At 41.5% G+C, this 21,360-nt stretch overlaps 1 protein-coding gene across 1 annotated transcript; it reads left to right on the top strand.

Annotated features, from left to right (window-relative positions):
• The first annotated feature begins 3,124 nt into the window (after positions 1-3,124).
• On the top strand, positions 3,125-21,142 carry C15H17orf64 (chromosome 15 C17orf64 homolog). Its single transcript, XM_033922475.1, has 4 exons — positions 3,125-3,220; positions 10,716-10,891; positions 19,169-19,268; positions 21,107-21,142. Exons 1-4 carry the CDS (start codon positions 3,125-3,127, stop codon positions 21,140-21,142), a joined length of 408 nt encoding a protein of 135 aa, XP_033778366.1.
• Positions 21,143-21,360: the final 218 nt, after the last annotated feature.

Genomic DNA, 21,360 nt, shown 5'->3' with positions numbered 1-21,360 from the left:
TTCTCCTTCCCAAAGCAGCTTCCAAAGTACTCAGGTGAATTCGCCCTGCCCTTGGAGGGGGAGGAGTTACCTGCAAAAACTGCCTGGCTTTCTTTGGGACTTTAATTATTCCCTTCAGCTGTGAGTCACCAGAGGGAGAGAGATTCCTCTGGGGCTGTTGTGGGCTGTTCTGCTCACCCTCCTCTCCCCCCTGGAGATCAGCAAAGCCTGCATCCCAGGGAAAAACAGCTTTCTCCTTAACTCTGGTCACAATCCTATCCCCGTGGTTAGCTCTCTGGATTACTGGGCAGGGTTTAACTAAAACCTGTCCTGGCAAAGGCTGAGCCACCGGGATAGGATTGTGACAATGTGCATAACTTTACATTTCTCTACATTGAAGCTCATCTGCCATTTATTTGCCCACTCAGTCAGTTTGTTCAGGTCCCTTTGAAGTTCTTCACATTCCTCTACAGATCTAATCTTACCTGAGAGTTTTGTGTCATCCGCAAACTTTATAACTTCACACTTGGTCCCGGTTTCCAGGTCATTAATAAATATATTGAATAGCAGTGGTCCCAGCACTGACCCTTGTGGGACCCCACTCATGACCCCTTTCCAGTCAGAATAGTGTCCCTTTACTCCTACCCTCTGTTTCCTGTTCGCCAGCCAGTTTCTGATCCATCTGTGTATGTCCCCTTCCACCCCGTGGTTCCACAGTTTCCTTAGTAGGCGCTCCTGAGGTACTTTGTCAAAGGCTTTCTGGAAGTCCAGGTATACTATGTCTATGGGGTCACCTATGTCCAAATGTTCGCTTATCCCCTCGAAGAAGTGCAGCAGGTTCGTTTGGCAAGATCTTCCAGTACAGAAACCATGTTGGCTTGTTCTCATCAGCTTATTTCTTTCTATATGCTCATTGATACTGTCCTTGATAAGTGATTCAGCCATCTTCCCCGGAACTGAGGTTAAGCTGACCGGTCTATAATTCCCTGGGTCGCCTCTGGATCCCTTCTTGAAGATAGGTGTAACATTTGCTATCCTCCAGTCCTCCGGTATTACCCATGTTTTCAAGGAGAGGTTGCAAATCCGCTGCAGTAACTCCGCTATTTCATCTCTAAGTTGTTTTAGTATTCTTGGGTGGATTCCGTCTGGGCCTGGAGATTTGTCAGTTTTTAGCTTATCTATCTGTTTGAGTACGTCTTCGAGGCTTACCTCCATGCTCGATAATTTATCCTCTTGGTCCCCCTTGAAGAATTTTTCCGGTTCCGGTACATTGGATGTGTCCTCCTTCGTGAAGACCGAAGAGAAGAACTTGTTTAATCTGTCCGCTACTTCGTTTTCCTCCTTTACTACTCCTTTCCTGTCCCCCTCGTCCAGGGGCCCCACCTCCTCCCTTGCCGGCTGTTTCCCTTTGACATATCGAAAGAAAGGTTTAAAGTTCTGTGCCTCCTTTGCAAGTCTCTCTTCATACTCTCTCTTTGCTGTTCTGACACTATAACATATTATATAATCTATACCACTATACATCGAAGATGCATCCACAGTGTTCTATTTCTTATAATGGCTATTAACTATTCAGGAAAAGGGCCTCGGCATTTTATAGGCATGAAACAACAACAGCATACAACAAACAAATAACGGAAAATGCTGAACATATACTGACTAAGATAAGTGATTAGCTATCGATTATTTTTCAAATTAAAGGAGCAATGCATCTTTAGTAATTTAAAATAATAATAATAATAACAGCTTATATACCGCAATACCGTGAAGTTCTATGGTAGATGGCATTTTTAAATACAGTTTAAGTTATATAAAATAATATATAAAAATAATTTCATAAATAATTTCAAAAAATCTAAAAAAAGTAAAATAAGTAAGATTATTAAAGTATTAAGAAGTAATATAAATTTCAAATTTTTTGGCCAATGACTGGAGCGTGGAGCAGAGAATATTACGCTGACTGTTCAGTCTATGTTCAGTCTTCAATTCTGAGGCCTTTTTCCTGAATAGTTAATAGCCATTATAGGAAATAGAACACTGTGGATGCATCTTTGATGTATAGTGGTATAGATTATATAATATGTTATAGTGTGTATTTGAGCCACTTAGGGTGTTAATACTTTAGGTTATATACACAAGTGCACACTCATAAAATAAATGCACATATTTACACCTGCTTCAGAGCAGGTGTAAACATGTGCTCCAGCAGTTATGCACTATTGGAAGTGGTTTGAGGAGCCTATTTTATAAAGGCACCCAGAGGTTGATATCTTATAAAACAGGCACCTTTCTGGACTTCTTACATAGGCAAAATAAACAATAATAATACCATGCAAATGTCCTGTCCCCGAGAACCACCCAAATAGAGGACCTCCAGGTGAAGCAGTATGCTAAAAGCAGCTGGGTTTAGGCCAGCCCCAGAAGGCCATGCAAAGAAATGCTCATTCGCATATCATTTGCATGTTATTCAAAGGCACACAGAAACACACAAAAATAATTTCCATAAAATAGATTCTTGTGATTGGATTTGTTTCTGTTTTGTTAACTGCTTTGTTATTATATCAAAAGGCAGTATATTTAATTTTAGTAAAATAATAGTAAAATAATTTGGGAGAGGCTGATTATTATTGCGATTGTTTCTGAATCCCTAAACTTTCAGGCACACTTTGTAGGTCAAATGTCTTTTTCGAAAAAGAAAACAATATTATCAATTTACGCATTTTCTAAAATGTAATATATCTCAGATAGTAATGTTACCTGTCTGTGGATTCACCCACTAGAGCAGTGGTCTTAAAACACGCGGCCCGGGGGCCACATGCGGCCCTCCAGGTACTATTTTGAGGCCCTCGGTATGTTTATCCTAATCACAAAAGTAAAATAAAACAGTTTCTTGATCATATGTCTCTTTAGCTATGAATGACAATATTATTATTAAGACTTAGCCAAAAGGAAAGATTTTACTCATGCAAAATTGTCATTTCTTTAATAAGACATTAACTATTTTTTTCTGAGACCCTCAAGTACCTACAAATCCAAAATGTGGCCCTGCAAAGGGTTTGAGTTTGAGACCACTGCACTAGAGTAAATAGCAGAATGTGATGCTTGAGATACTTATCTTCATGCTATGTGATTTCTCAAGGTAAACATGGAGACTCCTGGAACTGACAGATCATCGGCTACTCAAGGGACAGGGTCACTCATCTGCTTCACAGAAGGCCTTGGCCAAGACACCTTTAAAATTGTGAGGAACTACATGCTTTTCTTGCTCTATATAAATGTAAATATATTTCTTACTAGCTGATGCCCCGGCGTTGCACGGGTATTTAATTATAGCAATAACATTGTAAATGGATTCAAATAAAGATACTTTATAGTGGTGAATGAAATTATTTTTTTACAGCTTTATGAAAAGTACAATATTCAAATTATAATGTGAAATATTTCACAAAATGAATACAATACAACAAACACAAAACTTGATTAGAAACAACATATTTAGTTTCACCTCCAGGAGCAAGAACATATAAATTCTTGGGTGAAGAGACCCCCAGAACATATCACCCCAGGTAGTGAGGGATCTGCATACAAAGTTTCGTTGAAATCGGTCAAGCCGTTTTTGATTTACTGTGAGAATGGCAGCTGTTTACATTTTTTCCATTGACATGAATGGGTGAAATCTGATGTTCTGTTTGTAGCTCCGCCCACGTGTGCAGGTGGGCCGCGAGACCCCCAGAACATATCACCCCAGGTAGTGAGGGATCTGCACACCAAGTTTCGTTCTAATCGGTCAAGCCGTTTTTGAATTACTGTGAGAATGACAGCTTTTTACTTTTTTTCCATTGACATGAATGGGTGAAATCTGATGTTCTGTTTGTAGCTCCGCCCACGTGTGCAGGTGGGCCGCGAGACCCCCAGAACATATCACCCCAGGTAGTTGGAATTACTGTGAGAATGGCAGCTTTTTACATTTTTTCCATTGACATGAATGGGTGAAATCTGAATTTCTGTTTGTAGCTCCGCCCACGTGTGCAGGTGGGCCACGAGACCCCCAGAACATATCACCCCAGGTACTGAGGGATCTGCATACCAAGGTTCGTTCAAATCGGTCAAGCCGTTTTTGAATTACTGTGAGAATGGCAGCTTTTTACTTTTTTTCATTGACATGAATGGGTGAAATCTGATGTTCTGTTTGTAGCTCCGCCCACGTGTGCAGGTGGGCCGCGAGACCCCCAGAACATATCACCCCAGGTAGTGAGGGATCTGCATACCAAGTTTCGTTCTAATCGGTCAAGCCATTTTTGCGTGATCGCGGCACATACACACACACATACATATATACCTCCGATTTTATATACAGTATATAGATGTAATGTCATCTAACCAGCAGATAGTATCACAGATACTATAACGATATACAAGGGCACTGATTATGTCCGTATGAGAGACTGGGATCGGTGAGGAAAAATGATTTACTGTCTTGAAGCAATGAGAGAATATAATTTGCTAGGCTGATAATTCTCCGATCTGATTGTTGTGAGGAGAGACAAGAAGGCCAGCGGCCCTGGATACAAAGCCAGAGGGAGGCATGAATCATGCTTTTCAGTGACTCCATGTAATTTTGAGAACAGTGGTGCTGAAAGCAATCCTTACCCAAAGTGTTGTTTTAACCAATGACTTCTCTCCCTTTCTACCACCACCACCCCAACCAGCGTTTAAAGGGTAGCCAGATTAGTCCGGCTGGCATGACATGAATACTCATTGTGAGCTCATCAAGTGTTGGATTTCTTTACAAAGGGCAATAATTACAGAATACATAGGCGCAGTGGGGTTCAATCAGGCACAACTTAGTCTATCCCTTATAGTCTGAAATTTGTTAACAAACCAATATGCAGGGCCGATGAAGAAAGCTATGCATTAGAGCTGCTAACCATACAGCTTCTACTGCAAGGTTCCCACAAAACATTTACCACAAGATGTAGCAATCAGTGAGCAAGCAAATTACTGCCACGTTAAAATCATAAAACTACTACTACTACTATTTATAATTTCTACAGTGCTGAAAGGCGTACGCAGCGCCATACATTTAACAAGCAATAGACAGTCTCTGCTCAGAAGAGCTTACAATCTAATTTGGACAGACAGACAGGACATATAAAATTGGGGAGTTTCTTGCAGAGAGAATGATAGGCTGGACATAGGTATATGGACAAATGTCACCCTTCCTGTCAATGCATAAGTTCAGGAAGGGTGACATAAAAAAAAAAAAAGTTGTAGGTCTGCATCAACCCCTTTTTTAAAGATTCTCCCCACCTCTGACTTGACTTGAGCTGAATGCCAACCCCTCCCCTTATCTAACACTCCATCCCACCGGAGAAGATAGCCAGCCTCCCTTCCATCAATCCCTGCTAGTCTAGTAGCTTGCCCCCACCCCTATTCCAATCCTGACATTTTATTAAAAAGTATCCCAGCTAGTATAATGACACCCGCCCCCCAACCCATGCACCTCAAGCTAGACAAGCAAGAGCAATGATCACTTGCTCCTGCCTCCTGTGCTGCCATGATCAAGTTTATTTAAAAATTTTTTATACTGCTCAATCAGACTTCTGAGCGGTATACAATTTAAAAAAAATACAATTTATGATAAAGATAGGGTTTGCATTTGACAATTAAAATATACGTAACATACTCAGACAAAGACACATGGGAACGAATGGAAAAAAGGGTAGGAACTACAATACTTTAAGAAAAGAACATAAGAACATAAGAAATGCCATCTCCGGATCAGACCTTCGGTCCATCAAGTCCGGCGATCCGCACACGCGGAGGCCCTGCCAGGTGTACACCTGTCGTAATTTATAGTCCACCATATCCTTACATGCCTCTCTTAAGGAGATATGCATCTAGTTTGCTCTTGAAGCCTAGGACGGTCGATTCCGCAATAATCTCATCTGGGAGGGCATTCCAGGTGTCAACCACTCTCTGGGTGAAGCAGAACTTCCTGACATTAGTCCTGAACCTGTCCCCCCTTAGCTTCATTACATGTCCTCTAGTCCGTGTCAAATTGGACAATGTAAATAATCTTCTCTGCTCTATTTTGTCGATTCCTTTCAGTATTTTGAAGGTCTCGATCATATCCCCACGCAGTCTCCTTTTCTGAAGGGAGAATAATCCTAGTGTTATAAGTCTGTCCTCGTATTCCAGTTTCTCCATACCCTTCACCAGTTTTGTTGCTCGTCTCTGCACTCTCTCCAGCAGTTTTATATCCTTCTTTAGGTAGGGAGACCAATGTTGGACGCAGTATTCCAAGTGTGGTCTGACCATTGCCCTATAAAGCGGCATTATAACTTTCTCCGATCTACTCGAGATTCCTTTCTTTATCATGCCCAACATTCTATTTGCCTTCTTTGCCGCTGCCGCGCATTGTGCCGACGGCTTCAGGGTCCTATCTATCAGTACACCCAGGTCCTTTTCTTGTTCACTCTTCCCCAGAGTTGCACCTGACATTGTATACTCGTATTCCTTATTCTTATTGCCTAAATGCATTACCTTGCATTTCTCCACATTGAACTTCATCTGCCATTTCTCCGCCCATGTTTCTAACCGACACAAGTCGCTCTGGAGTTTCTCTCTATCCTCCTGCGATCTGATCGCCCGGCATAGTTTTGTATCGTCTGCAAACTTGATGATCTCACTGGATGTTCCTTCCTCCAGATCATTGATATAAATATTAAAAAGGATCGGCCCAAGTACCGAGCCCTGGGGTACACCACTAGTCACTTTCTCCCAGTCGGAGAACTTCCCATTTATGCCCACTCTCTGCTTTCGGTTTTCCAGCCATTTGCCTATCCATCTTTGTATATCCCCCTCTATGCCATGGCTTTGTAGTTTCCTGAGAAGTCTTTCGTGTGGAACTTTGTCGAACGCTTTCTGGAAGTCCAAGTATATTATGTCCACCGGCTTCCCACTATCAATTTGCTCGTTCACGGTCTCAAAAAATTGGAGTAAATTCGTCAAACATGATTTCCCTTTCCTGAATCCGTGTTGACTGGGTTTCATCAAGTCGTGTGCGTCCAAGTGCCGGACCATGCTATCCTTGATCAGTGCTTCAACCATCTTGCCGGGGACAGACGTAAGACTCACAGGTCTATAGTTGCCCGGTTCCCCTCTCGATCCTTTTTTGAAAATTGGGGTGACGTTCGCTATCCTCCAGTCATCCGGTATCTGTCCAGTTCTGATTGTCAGGTTTGCAAGTTTTTGCAATAACTCTCCGATTTCAACCTTCAATTCCTTTAAGACTCTCGGGTGAATTCCATCCGGTCCAGGGGATTTGTCACTTTTAAGTTTGGCGATCTGATAGTATATCTGGTCTAAGTCCACTTCAACTGTGGTGAGGCTGTCTTCTATTTCTCCTGCAAACACTTTTTCCGCTTCAGGTATTGTTGAGGTGTCCTCCTTCGTAAAGACGGACGCAAAGAAGGAATTTAGTTTGTCTGCGATTTGTTTATCTTCCTTGATGTACCCTTTTCTTCCCTGGTCGTCCAAGGGTCCGACTGCCTCTTTTGCAGGTTTTTTCCCTTTCACGTATCTAAAGAAGGGCTTGAAGTTTTTGGCCTCCTGGGCTATTTTTTCCTCATATTCCTGTTTTGCATCCCTCACCGCCTTGTGACATTTCTTCTGATCATCTTTATGTTTGTTCCAGGCTTCGGTTGTCTTTATGTATTTCCATTTTTTGAAAGAGTCCTTCTTTTCTTTTATGGCTTCCTTCACCTGTTTGGTAAGCCATGCCGGTTCTCTTTTGCTCTTTGATCTCCGATCTTTGGAAATCCTCGGAATGTAGAGATCTTGTGCTTCTGTGATAGTATTTTTCAGTAGGGACCATGCCTGATCTACCGTTTCAAGTTTGTCCACCTTCTTTTCGAGTCGTTTTACTACCATGGCTCTCATGCTATCGTATTTACCCTTTTTAAAGTTCAATGTGGTGGTTAAGGTTTTGGCATGTTTCCCTTTCCCGATGTCAAGTTTAAAGTTAATTACATTGTGATCACTCGTTCCCAGTGGAACCATGACTTCCACTACTGTTATCGGTCCCGTGAGGCCATTTAGGACCAAGTCCAAGGTGGCGTTGCCTCTTGTCGGCTCTTTTATCATTTGTTCCAGGAAGCAATCCCCTAGCACCTCCAGGAACTTGGCCTCCTTGCCGCAGTTGGAGGTTGCTAGTTTCTAGTCTATCCCTGGGAAATTGAAGTCTCCCAATATAATTACATTGCCTGTCTTGCATTCTTGCTTGATTTCCTCCATCATTTCTGAGTCAGTTTCCTCCGCCTGTCCTGGGGGACGATAGTAAAGGCCAATTTTCGTATCTGCTCCATATTGACCAGGAATCTTGATCCAGAGTGACTCAAGCTTCCCTTTCATTTCTGTTGTAACCATTTCAACATTGAGTACAATTAGGGAGAAAATGACAAGGAAGGGAAAGATGATGCCTTTTGCTGTCGGCGTCTGTGTAGCCCTTATAAGGGCAATTAGGTATCGAATGCATCTTTGAACAAAAATGTTTTCAGCTTTGTTTTAAAATGAAGCAGAGATAATTCTTCACAAAGATAATCTATATATATAAAATCGGAGGTATGTATGTGTGTTTGTGCCGCGATCAAGCAAAAACGGCTTGACCGATTTGAACGAAACTTGGTATGCAGATCCCTCACTACCTGGTGTGATATGTTCTGGGGGTCTCGCGGCCCACCTGCACACGTGGGCGGAGCTACAAACAGAAAATCAGATTTCATCCAATCATGTCAATGGAAAAAATGTAAAAAGCTGCCATTCTCACAGTAATTCAAAAACGGCGTGACCGATTTGAACGAAACTTTGTATGCAGGTCCCTCACTACCTGGGCTGATATGTTCTGGGGGTCTCGCGGCCCACCTGCACACGTGGGCGGAGCTACAAACAGAAAATCAGATTTCATCCATTCATGTCAATGGAAAAAATGTAAAAAGCTGCCATTCTCACAGTAATTAAAAAACGGCTTGACCGATTTGAACGAAACTTGGTATGCAGATCCCTCACTACCTGGGGTGATATGTTCTGGGGGACTCGCGGCCCACAACTCTATGTTGCTTGCTCAAGGGTGGGTTCACCCAACAATTTATATGTTCTTGCTCCTGGAGGTGAAACTAAAAATGTTGTTTATAATCACGTTTTGCATTAGTTGTATTGTATTCATTTTGTCAAATATTTCACATTATAATATGAATATTGTACTTTTTATTAAGCTGTAAAACAATAATTTCATTCACCACTATAAAGTATCTTTATTTGAATCCATTTACAGTGTTATTGCTATAATTAAATACCCGTGCAACGCCGGGGCATCAGCTAGTTAGGAATAAAATTCCAAAGGGCAACACCTGATCTCTTGTGATGCATTGCGATTCACTGCTAGGGGTCATTCTACCAAATAAGGCATTGTATTGATTTCCTCCAGGAATTGTCAGGGTAGCAGAGACTGGATCAGGTCAGTCCAGTCAGTGCTGGGAGGAGGGGCTGATGCAGAAAACTACTAGGTGGTCAAGCAGGGTCCCATGAGGCAAACAAGTTATGCATGAGAGGAATTTGCATACCAAGAATATCCTGAAAACCCAACTGGACAGGTGGTCCCTGAGGACTGGTTGAAAACCACTGCCTTACACCGCCTCAGATCTGATGGTTTGGTTTTTTTTTTGGGGGGGGGGGTTAGTGTTGCAGTAAAGAGTATGGGACTTAATATATCGCTTTTTCTGTGTGGTTTACACATTCAAAGTGGTTTACATCAGTGGTTCCCAGCCCTGTCCTGGAGGACCACCAGGCCAATCGGGTTTTCAGGCTAGCCTTAATGAATATGCATGAGAGAGATTTGCATATAATGGAAGTGGCAGACATGCAAATCCGTGCATATTCATTAGGGCTAGCCTGAAACCCCAATTGACCTGGTGGTCCTCCAGGACAGGGTTGGGAACCACTGGATTACATAGTTTAGAAAAGTACTTGCCCAGAGTCTTAGGAGTTGCAGTGGGAAACAAACCGACAACCTCAGGGTGTTGAGGCAGCTGCTCTGACCACTAGGCTACTCTTCCACTCTGGCTCACTGCTTTACGCTGCTGTGAGCTACTACAAAGCCTCCTTACCCTACATTTTAATATGCTGTGCACTAATGTGTACTGTGCAAATCAATTTCAGTGCTAGGGCTCTTCCTGCATCCGATGGCCCATAACGAGTGCAAAGACCATTAATTAACCATGTGCTACAGTTCATGGTAGCTTTCGCCATCGACCTCTGTGTGTGACCCTGAGCAAGCCATTTTATTTTCAGATCTAATTGGATATTACCATTAATGGTATTGTTCTTTCTCCTCTAGCCACTTTTCTGCTTAATTTGGTAACTGTTATGCAGACAGAGCACCGTTAATACCCTGCTGGGCCACCAACCCCAGCGGAGGCTACATGTAGGCTTCTAAAATAATATCTTGTTAAACGCATGGAAATCTTATTTGGATGAAGACTATAAAATTGGAAAGCAGATGCTTGTTTACTTAGTCAAAATAGCAAGTAATTATTGTCTATTTTATTGACTCTGTTTTTGGTGTATCTAAGTAAACCTATAAGTACATCTGTCTAATAGGTCACATCAGCTCTCATATAAAAGCATAATAGGAAAAGCATCAGTTTATTCTTCCCTCTTCATCATTCTCTCTTTAGTGCAAGGAATACTTGAGACCTCTGAAGAAATCTTTGAGGAAACTGGATTTGCCTGAAGAGCTTCCAAAGGAGAAAAAACTCAAATATACAAAGAAAAGCTTAATCAGACTTGGAGATCACATCAATGCTTTCCTCCAGAATTACTGCAAACCTGGGGAGGTGAAACACTGGAGGAAGTACGAGGATATGCTTTGCCTTCCTCTTAGTAACATCAAGAGCTAAATGACAGACAATGCAAGGAACATACGTACATTCTCCTTTAGAATTCCTTCCACCATGTTATTCCACTCCTCTTGACAGAACATTGGCTTCCAATTACTTAGAGAATCCCATACAAGCTCAATATGTTGTCTCGCCAGATCTAATCCTCTTGGACTCCCCTTCTTTTTGGCTAGTCTTCTCATTCCTTACTCCTCTGTAAGGACTCTCCAATCCTTCCAATAACGTCGTCTGATGGTGCCCTCCTTCCACCAGGTCTTCAGTGTAGTTACCCCCATCCTCTGAAATAACCTCCCCCCCCCCATTACTTTAGACTTGAAACTTCCTTTGAGAAGTTCAAATCTCAGCCTAAAACCTGTATCTTCTCCTTTGCATTTTCAGCTGATACCCAGGATTGATTTCATTGTTTCTCGATGTTATAACCTGCCCACTGAACAGTTTTCTAGACTTTGTAAGCCACTTAGATTTCTTTATGACAGATTTGCGGTGTATCAAATAAACTAGCCTGGACCTTTGTAGCATTAATTTTTCCTCTTTTCACATACTCCTTGCAGTGACCTCTATCCAAACTTTTCCATAGGAACACAGAGGGCTTTAGAATAATGCTCCCTCTTCCACATGTCTTCCTCTTTACATAATCTACCACAGCTGTCTTTCCCAAGTGGTGCCAAAAATATCCACAAGCACCATTTCCATTTCAAGTTCAGTTTGCATCCTACCTTTTGCATATGACTCAGAGTAGTTTTAATACAAGAAACATTATAAAAGTAGCATAAACATCAATTAGTAATTAAATCAAGGAAATATACAATAAAATACCATGGGGTCAATACAGTGGCATAGCAAGGGGTGGTGGCACCCAGCAGCCCCCTTTATAGGGTGGTCTCTTAAAAACATGCATTTGCACCTCCCCCCATATCTCCTGTAGTTGTTACCAGCAGCGAGCAGGGTCTCCTACCTTTTGCTCATGCCAGCTAAGCCTGCCCTCTGGTCCTGCAAATAGGAACTGACATTAGAGGGAGGGCTGAGGCCGGCGTGAGCAGTGGGAGGAGACTCTGCTTGCTGGTAGTAACAACTAGAAGAGGGAGGGGGAGGATGATGGTAGCACTCCCACCATCGGTGCCCAAAATGCTCCACCCCATGCACTATGCCAGTGGGCCAATAGTCAAACAGCAGTTATATGTTGTATACCATGATTACTGCTTTATTTTCAATATCTGGTGTCTCATAGTTATATTGCTGTACGTATAAATACACTATCCCTGGATTCTATTTTTGGCATCCAAATGTGGGCGTCCTTCTGAGTTGTGTTTGCAAATTAATTGGCTCAAAACTGTCAATAATTGAATGCCAACGACCAATTATTGATGTTAATTGGCACTCATTATAATGTCTGCATGCATCTTCCTGCATGCTATTTATAAGGTGGAGCGCCTAACTCCCACAGTCTGTATTCCAAAAGGGGATATGGCCATGGGAGGGTTTTGGGCTTATCAGGGGCATTCCAAAAGGTTATGCACATAGTTATAGAATACTGGGTAAGTGCCAGCTTTTATACCAGGTTTCAGCAGGCACAAGTCTGGTGCTCAAATTTAGATATGGGAATGGTTACGGTTGGTTCCAAGCAGTGGTGTATTAAGGGTGGGAGGTGCCTCCAACAACCTCGCTCCCCCGCCTCATGCGTGCACCCTTTCCTTCAACAGTGCCTTTTTAATTTTGCTAGCGCAAGCAGCTTCGCCAACCGGCTGCCTGCACAGGTCTCAGCTCTCTTTCTGACATCACTTCCCGGTCCTGCAAGCAGCAAGTTGAAGATCCTGCTTGTGCCAGTGAAGAGTTAGAGATATGGGTGGGGGGAGGGAAGGCGCATGCACGGGGAAGGAGTGGGGAGTTCCAAATTTCCAAGTTTACTGAAGAATTAATATACTGCTTTAGAGAGGACTATGCTTATGGTTATTTTTATTTGATATATTGCCTGTACTCCACAGATATCAAAGCGGTTTACAATGCATTGACTAGTAATCAGGTACTCTAAACATTATGCACTATTTTATAAAGGGTATGCACCCTTGATACAATAGCTCTTAGCACCAATTTTATGGCATCCATTTCAGAGTGTTATTTATAGAATTCCCCTCTATATGGATAATTCTATAGAGAGAGAGAGCAAAAGAGGTGGGGTGAGGGTATTCTAGGGCAGAGCTACATATATGTGTAGATATTCAGTCTCTGTATGTATAAATTATGCATTTAAACAGCTACATATATGTGTAGATATTCAGTCTCTGTATGTATAAATTATGCATTTAAACCAAACATATAACTTATGTGTACAGCTCCAGCGTTTGGTCTGAGATTGCAATATTCTACATTTATTTAATTTATTTATTTAAAAAGTTTCTATACTGCCAAAAATCTCAGCGGTTTCCAAGATTGCATACATAAAAACTTAAAGTACACATATACTCAAACATAATAATCCAAGATCATCACACGTATAGCTATTGACACAAAAAGTGCCATATGTATGTTGATACATAAAAATTATACTTACAGATTCAGCAGTGCTATTTATATGTTTAGTGTAACAGAATATAGGAGTAATCTGAAGCATCTGGATTAGACATTTTCAATTATTCCCAAGACATTTTATTAAAAATTGACCTCCTTCTATCCAAAATTACAAGGTATCAGAAAAAAAAAATAAATTTCAAACCCCTATATCAAACCCATTTATTCTTACCCTGAGCAACAAATACTCCCACAAAAGAAATCTAAAGCATTGGAAGGGGTTGCAGCTATCATAACCATAGCAAAGAAATTACTAATAGTCAACGACAGTAGATTCCCAGGCGTGGCTCAGGAACATGAGGGGCTCCTTTTACGAAGGTGCGCTAGCATTTTTAGCGCACGCACCGGATTAGCACACGCTATAGTGTGCGCTAGCCCAAAAACTACCGCCTGCTCAAGAGGAGGCGCTAGCGGCTAGCGTGCGCTATTCCGCGCTTTAAGGTCCTAACACTTCTTCGTAAAAGGAGCCCTAGGTCTACCATCTCAGCTCTTCAAATCAACTTAGAGGTAGTGTTCAAACTTACACAATCCAGTTTTTCTACTTCAGCACTGTTAAATCCATGCACTCTTCTTAGACCTAGCGATACCCTCACCTCGGCTCCAAACACTTCACTGCCGATAGGGATTTACATATCCAATCGACATCGGTTTCTACAAATTTTAATCGTCTAAATAATTTTCTTAGCATTAACTTTTAAAAGTATCCCTGAAGATGCCAGTGGCATTGCTTAACCCTTTCAGGACCAAGGGACATATTTGTCCCATAACTTTAAAATCCTATAAATTTTGATTGGGATAGTCTACAGTTCTAAATTTGATATGTACGGATTCCATATGATACTGCCTTTATGTAAACAAACTGGTTCCGACATTCATTCATTAGCGTCGTTGCCAGATTGACGAGAAGATTCACTTGCCACACTGTCCATAAGCCAGAAGTTTGATTTTTTTTTAAAAAAAATAATGATATTTCACAAAAAAAAATCAATTTTTTGGCATCTGCAAGCCCTTTTTACCATAAAAATGTCGTCAAAACCACAAAAATTGGCCTACGATCCTTATGGTCCTGAAAGGGTTAAAGGGGATATGCCTTGACACAGCAGTGATTGCAAAACATGATTCATGTTGGTTTGTTATCCCTGACCCGACTTTGATTAAATTAAATTTCTCTAGAAGAGAGTACATATCTTTTAAGATAAGTACCATTATTTTTAAATATATAATTGAAATTCTAAAAGTTAATGCTAAGATAATTATTTAGATTAAAATTTGTAGTGAGCGATGACGACTGGATATGTAAATCCCTATCGGCAGTGAAGTGTTTGTAGCTGAGGTGGGTGGTATCGCTGAGGTCTAAGAAGAGTGCTTGGATTTAAGAGTACCGAAGTATAAAAACTGGATTGTGTCAGAAACATTAGGGTCATTTGAAGAAGTTAGCCAAAAGAGCACAGACCAGACTGTAGCAGCCTAGTTCCAGCTCTTATGGTTGACAATGATGGAAGTTTGAGTAGAGAAGGAGAACAATATCTGCTTCCGTGAATTGCGGTAAAACAGTTTAATCAAAAATTGGGACAAGAAAAAGAAATTTGTACGATTACTCCAAAGACCCCTGAAGGAGGCTAAAAGCTGAAACACTGACAGTGTCAGGTCTTGTTCATCTGGAATAAAGAAGAATTTATGTCCCAGCTCTTCAAGTGTCTACAATTTTTATTGGGTGACACATGGCCTACTGCAATCATATTGTAGAAAAGCATGGGGTGGACAGGATGCAATTTTGATGTCCTGTGTGGCCCCTTGCTATGTGACCCTCCAGCTGCCTTCGCTCTGCCAGTACGAACAAGCATGTCCTTCCTGTAGGCCATCCATGACACACTGTACAGTTCAAATTATGGAGCCTTCCCTTGTTCATTAAAGGCCCTCTTTTATTTGCTTATTTATTAAGTGATTTCCTTAACAATTTGACAACAGAGAGCAAGAGACAGCACAGTGACAAAACTGTACAAATTGAATCCAGTTAACCAATCCGCACTGTGTAAAAATATCTGAAGGTCATGACGCGTTAGTTCCTGTATCTCTTCTGCTTCCTTGCTCTTTAGTGAAGGAACTGAAGATTTTGTTTCTTTCACTGCGGCCTAAGCCATTCCAGGGTGTGGCTTTAACTAGAATTGTCAGTATAGATATTGCAGCAGAAGCCCACTTCAGTATGTTCTTATTGTTAACAGACAGGAAGGGAGCATACTTGACAGGGAAAGTCAGAAGAAGGAACTCCCAGCCGGTGACAAAACATGTCCCTTGGCTTTTGTCTTCAGATTATGTCCTGCAGGAACTGAGGTTTTATTGCTTTCTCCCGTAAGTTTTCTAAAGATAAGATACAAGGCAGACATTGTGTGTGATTTTGCCACTAGAAGGTTTACAAAGCTCTTTGGGCTTCATTTTATATCAGGAGGCCTTTATGAGTTGTCCATAAAGACATCTATTTATCGGTCAGTCTGTCCCTCTATTTCCAAGCATTTATAGTTTGCCAATCCAGGAAAAAAATCCTCTCTAAGTGCTTTAGATCAAAGGCTCCCAGATCTGGCCATAATAGCACACAGATGCCAGCATACAAATGTGCACCTGCTGTGGAAAAGGTATAACTGTGGGCATGTAAAGTTATATTTTATAGAATATGCAGCTCCGTACCAACCCAAAATATGCCTTGAGAATACCTATGCACAGATCATGCTAAACTAGCTGCACACATGCCATGCATGTACTTTTTACACACATGTGGTCATCCTTTCCTGCATGTAAAACAGGCTTTAGATGTGGAACAATGCTTTTTGAAAATTACCTCCCCAAATTTTGCAATATACTTGCTTTGCAAGTTTTATAAAAAGTGCATATTAAAAATTTCATTAGTAAACAGTTTTAGCCTACATGGAAACTGGCCCAGAGATGACAACTTAAAAAAAAAATCATTTATACAGGAAAAAATGGCTATTTACCTGGCTAATAGTGATTTTGAAAATTTCTCACTCTTCCCATTGGTAAAAGATAGCACATTAAGGCCAATTCTGTAATTGGGCACCTTCCTTGTGCATACTATTCTATAGAATACTAATCCTTATGCACATATGTATCCTAACCCAGGAAAGTGCCACTACAGCGTTTAAGGGTTCGATGGCAACTCCAGTAATTAGGAAGTAGGACCTGTACTGGGCAGGCTTCTATAGACTGTGCCCCAAAATTGACAGGGAAAGACAGAGATAGTGTACAAGTGTTTTAATCATGAAGAAGTGGAACCTATGCAGAGTGCCAGATTCAGTTCTGGCCTCCTTGTTGGGCAGACCAGATAGATTGTGCAGGTCTTTATCTGGCAACGTTTACCGGGCAAACCAATCGTTTTCAGAGACAGGGACGCGGTAGAACGAAATGTCATGAGTTGAGGTTGCAGGATGGGAGACTTTGGAGCAACGTCAGGAAGTTCTTTTCCACAGAAAAGGTGACGGGGGCCTGGAATGCCTGCCCACGAGAGGTTGCGAAGACTCAAATGGAGACAGAATTCAAGAATACTTGGGATAAACACACTGGATCACTGTAAAGAAAAGGGATGGAATCCAATTAAATTAAATGACATCATAGCTGGAGTGAGGTTTGACAGCAGCTGTAGAGGATTGGAATTAAGACTAATGCTGGGCAGACCTCTATGGTGTGTGTCCCATAAATGGCAAAGACAGATCAGGATCAAGGCTGGAGTGGGCTCTGATGGCAATTCCAGTAGTTGGGAAGTAGGACCAGTGCCGGGCAGATGGGGAGAGACAGATATTAAGTATACCAGTGTGCAGTGGCATAGCGAGGGTGAGAGGTGCCCGGGAAGTGGTGCCCCTCCCCCATCCTCTTCTCTGCCTCCTCCCCGCAACTGCATGTGTATGCCCTTTCCCTTCGCCCGTATCTCTTTAACATTCCCGGCACGAGCAGCAACCCCAATCTGCTGCTCACACCAGCTCTTCCTCTGATATCACTTCCTAGGTGCTGGTCCAGGAAATATTCCTTTTCAAAAGATGAAAAATTGACTCACTCACCACTCAGGATTTTGTAGATCTCAATCATATCCCCCCTCAGCTGTCTCTTTTCCAAGCAGAAGAGCCTCTCCTTATACGAGAGGAGTTCCATCTCCTTTATCATTTTGGTCAATGTTCTTTGAACCTTTTCTAATTCTGCCTGTCTCTTTTGAGATACGGCGACCAGAACTATGAGCAATATTCAAGGTGAGGACACACCATGGAGTGATACAGAGGCATTATAATATTCTCAGTTATATTTACCATCCCTTTCCTACTGTGTGCAGTTCTGGTCACTATATCTCAAAAAAGATATAGTGGAATTAGAAAAGATACAGAGAAGGGCGATAAAAATGATAAAAGGGATGGGATGACTTCCCTATGAGGAAAGGCTAAAGCACTAAGGCTCTTTAGCTTGGAGAAGAGATGGCTCAAGGGTGATATGATAGAGGTCCATAAAATAATGAGTTGAGTGGAAAGGGTAGATGTGAATTACTTGTTTACTTTTTCAAAAAATACTACTAAGTAGTAGATTTAAAACAAACTGGAGAAGATATTTCTTTACACAATGTGTAATTAAACTCTGGAATTCAATACCGGAGAATGTGGTGAAATCAATTAGCTTAGCGGGGTTATTAAAAGGTTTGGATAATTTCCTAAAAGAGAAGTCCATAGGCTATTATTGAGATGGCTTGGGGAAATCCACTGCTTATTCCTAGGAAATCTCTTTTACTACTTGGTATCTAGTTAGCTATTTGGGACCTGGATTGGCGTCTGTTGGAAACAGGATGCTGGACGTGATGGACCGTCAGTCCCAGTAGGGCAGTTCTTATGTTCTTAATTCCTCACACCCTGTTTGCTTTTTTTTTTTTCCACAGCTGCATTTTCTACCCATTTCTGCTCTGTCTAAAATCCAGTTGGAATCCACTTGATGCTTGACTTTTAGCTACTGTGCCTTATATCTGGAATTCTATACCTTCTCACCTGACAGTCAACCTTGCCTATTGTGGCTACAAATTGCAACTAAAAATGTAGCTTTTGGAGCATGCCTTTGGTTTGACGTCAAGAGCTGGAAGACATAGACCCAGTCACTAGTTAGACTGATAACAAGTTTTATTTAGGGTAGCTAGAACAGCTGCATTGAGTATTCTGTACCTTTGCGATGTTCTATTTAGACTGAGGTTACTAGTTTCACTACTCTCAAGCTTAGTTCATCTTCTTTGTATCTTTCTCTCACTGTTTGCCTTTTGATTTTCTGCTCTGCTTCACATTTTTCCTTGAATTATGTAAACCGCCTTGTACTCTTCTGGATTTCTACCTAATGAACAACTTAGCTATCAATGATTGACTAGAAGGGGGATAGAGAAATGAGGAAAGGATCAGGAAGGAAAGAAGAGGGGAGATAGGACAAGAGATAGGGAAGAAGGGAAAGAGAAAGGGGAGAAAGATGAAAAGGAAGGGGAGAATAAGATGGAGGGGGTCTTCCTTTGAAGGGTTTAAAATAACTGACAAATCTACTAATATACAATCAACTTCTGAAGGGAAAACAGGTAACTGGATAAAGACAGGTAGGTGTTTGTACCTAAGTAGGTTTCTCATTGAACATTCTTCTTTTTCCTCTAGGATGATGTGGAGATTTGTTTCCCTATTTTCAGAGCTGGATGGGAAGAGATTGCACAAACTATACAAGTACACAAAGAATAATCAAATGGATAAGTTTCTGGTAAGAATCATAAATCAAGAGCTCACAGTACTGAATTCTCAGCTTCTCTTTTATAAACTCCAGTCCAGAACTGCAGTCCATTTCAGAAAGTCTAGTCTAGGATCATAGTCTAGCACTAATGGGGGAGGGTTCCCTCCTTTTTGAAATTTTTCATGAAGTCCATGTGGCAGTAAGGCCTAGATTCTTTGACCGGCACCCAAGTCAATGGTCGCCTTAAAAGCAGCCAAATCATTCCAGGGAACCAGTTACAGAATTGCGCCAAGATAGGCAGCTGAAATGTAGACCCAGAAAACCCAGGCCTACATTTCAGCCACTTATCTTGGCCGCTAGACTGCAAGCTAAGCCCCACATAGCTAAGCAGGCAGATAGGATTGCACAAAGGCAGTCCTATCTTTGCCCATTTAGCTGAATATCCAGCTGGTCCAGATATTCAACGCCAGTGCCTAGATACGATGCCAGCACTGAATATTCAATTTAGATTCAGCCTGTGGCGGTCAGTGGCTTTAAAACTTCTGACAAGGGCTGAATAATGGGGGGAGGGGGTGATAGGGGTAATTTTGTACCTGAGGCACTGTCAGATTAAATGGCTTGCCCAAGATCACAAGATTTGAACATGGCTTCCTACAGAAAAAGAAAATCAGGGGCTGCTTCACCTCACATAGATTCTCTTACACTGCTTAATGCACCCAAACACATTATTCTGAAACAATTGTTTAGAGGCAGGAAGAGAAACTACCTTGCTGGAATATTTTGATTATGAAAGCACATCTGCTTGGCAACATATTAATAAATGTCTGTAAGATTTGTTGTGGCTGGGAGTAGGTAGGACACAGACTGTGCGTATGTTTCTTCAGACTTATTTACTGCTCATCCTAAAACTCATCAATTATCTTTATAATTTATTAGCTATGATTAGTACTCTCTGCACGCTCATCTTCTCTGAAAAGTATCTGCTAGAGATTTCTGGTATCATGAGAACGACTGCTGTCAGAATTCACAACAGTTTCCACCTCTTGGTTGTGATGAAGAATAAAAATGTATGTGATAATGATTATGACATACTCTAGGACATTATTGGGAAATAATTGCTTTCAGTAATAATTTTAACTCAGGCATTCTACACTTGGCAAGGGCAAATGTCACTTCCTGCTTTCCCTGCTCCATCCCGTACCGATTGCATGCAGCCCCCAGAGTTGCTCTCTTAATTTTTCCCTACATCCTTGTCCATATATGGTGATCTCTCAGGACTGCGAGAGAAAGCATACAGCTGTCTTCAGAGACATTTTTGTAAACCACTTTGATTCATGTTTTGAAAGGCAGTATATCAAGCCTTCATAAACATAATCTTTCTGCACAGTAAAGGGTTGATTGAAATTAGGGCTCATCAGAAGTGGTTCTGAGCATGTATAGAAACAGAGAAAAATGAAAGCAGATAAGACCATATCTAGTCTGCCTGTCCATACCGTCTACTATCTCGTCATCTCCCTTAGAGATCCAATGATCTTGTCCTAAGCTTTCTTGAATTCAGATATACTTTTTTACTTCATGACCTCCACTGGGAGGCTGTTCCACACATTCACCACCCTTTCCATGAAAAAGTATTTTCTGAGGTTACTTATTAGTCTATCCCCTTTCTCCTTCATCCTATGCTCCCTCATTCCAGAGTTTCCTTTCAATTAGCCTCTGGAAGGCTTTAATGTCTATAACCAGGAAATCTTCCCCAGAGCCCTCCTCTACAGCAGGTTAGTCAATGGTTCTGCCTTTTCTATGACATTTGAGCTGAAGCATTGGTAATAGCTCACAGTTCTATGGTGTCTTTCACCTGTTTCTTTGACTAGGAGATGGATTCATGCAGAGGTTGTGGTAACCTGTAGCTTCTATGCTCAGTCAGTCTAATACCAAACTGCCATTTCATTTTGCCTACATAAACTGGTAACGTCTCCCTTGTACAGTTAAAGAAATGTGTAAGTTTGTATTTTACATCTGATGTTGGATGTATGAATTCACTGCTGTTAAGAGAAACCTGACACACGGAACAGGAACCATATTTGAAATGTTCCTTTAGGAAAAGTAAAAGCAGAGATGCGTCTCT

Source organism: Geotrypetes seraphini, chromosome 15, assembly GCF_902459505.1.
Source record: "Geotrypetes seraphini chromosome 15, aGeoSer1.1, whole genome shotgun sequence".
NCBI lineage: Eukaryota > Metazoa > Chordata > Amphibia > Gymnophiona > Dermophiidae > Geotrypetes > Geotrypetes seraphini.
Note: the sequence above shows the minus strand (reverse complement) of the source record. Positions and strands in the feature narration are given on the sequence as shown.

What these genes read in the sequence shown, in the direction of transcription:
- C15H17orf64 (XM_033922475.1), top strand. Translation starts at nt 3,125, where the DNA reads ATGGAGACTCCTGGAACTGACAGATCATCGGCTACTCAAGGGACAGGG. An exon ending in GCCAAGACACCTTTAAAATT is followed by an intron (nt 3,221 to 10,715) that starts GTGAGGAACTAC and finishes TTCTCTCTTTAG; the next exon opens with TGCAAGGAATACTTGAGACC. An exon ending in GAGGTGAAACACTGGAGGAA is followed by an intron (nt 10,892 to 19,168) that starts GTACGAGGATAT and finishes TTTTTCCTCTAG; the next exon opens with GATGATGTGGAGATTTGTTT.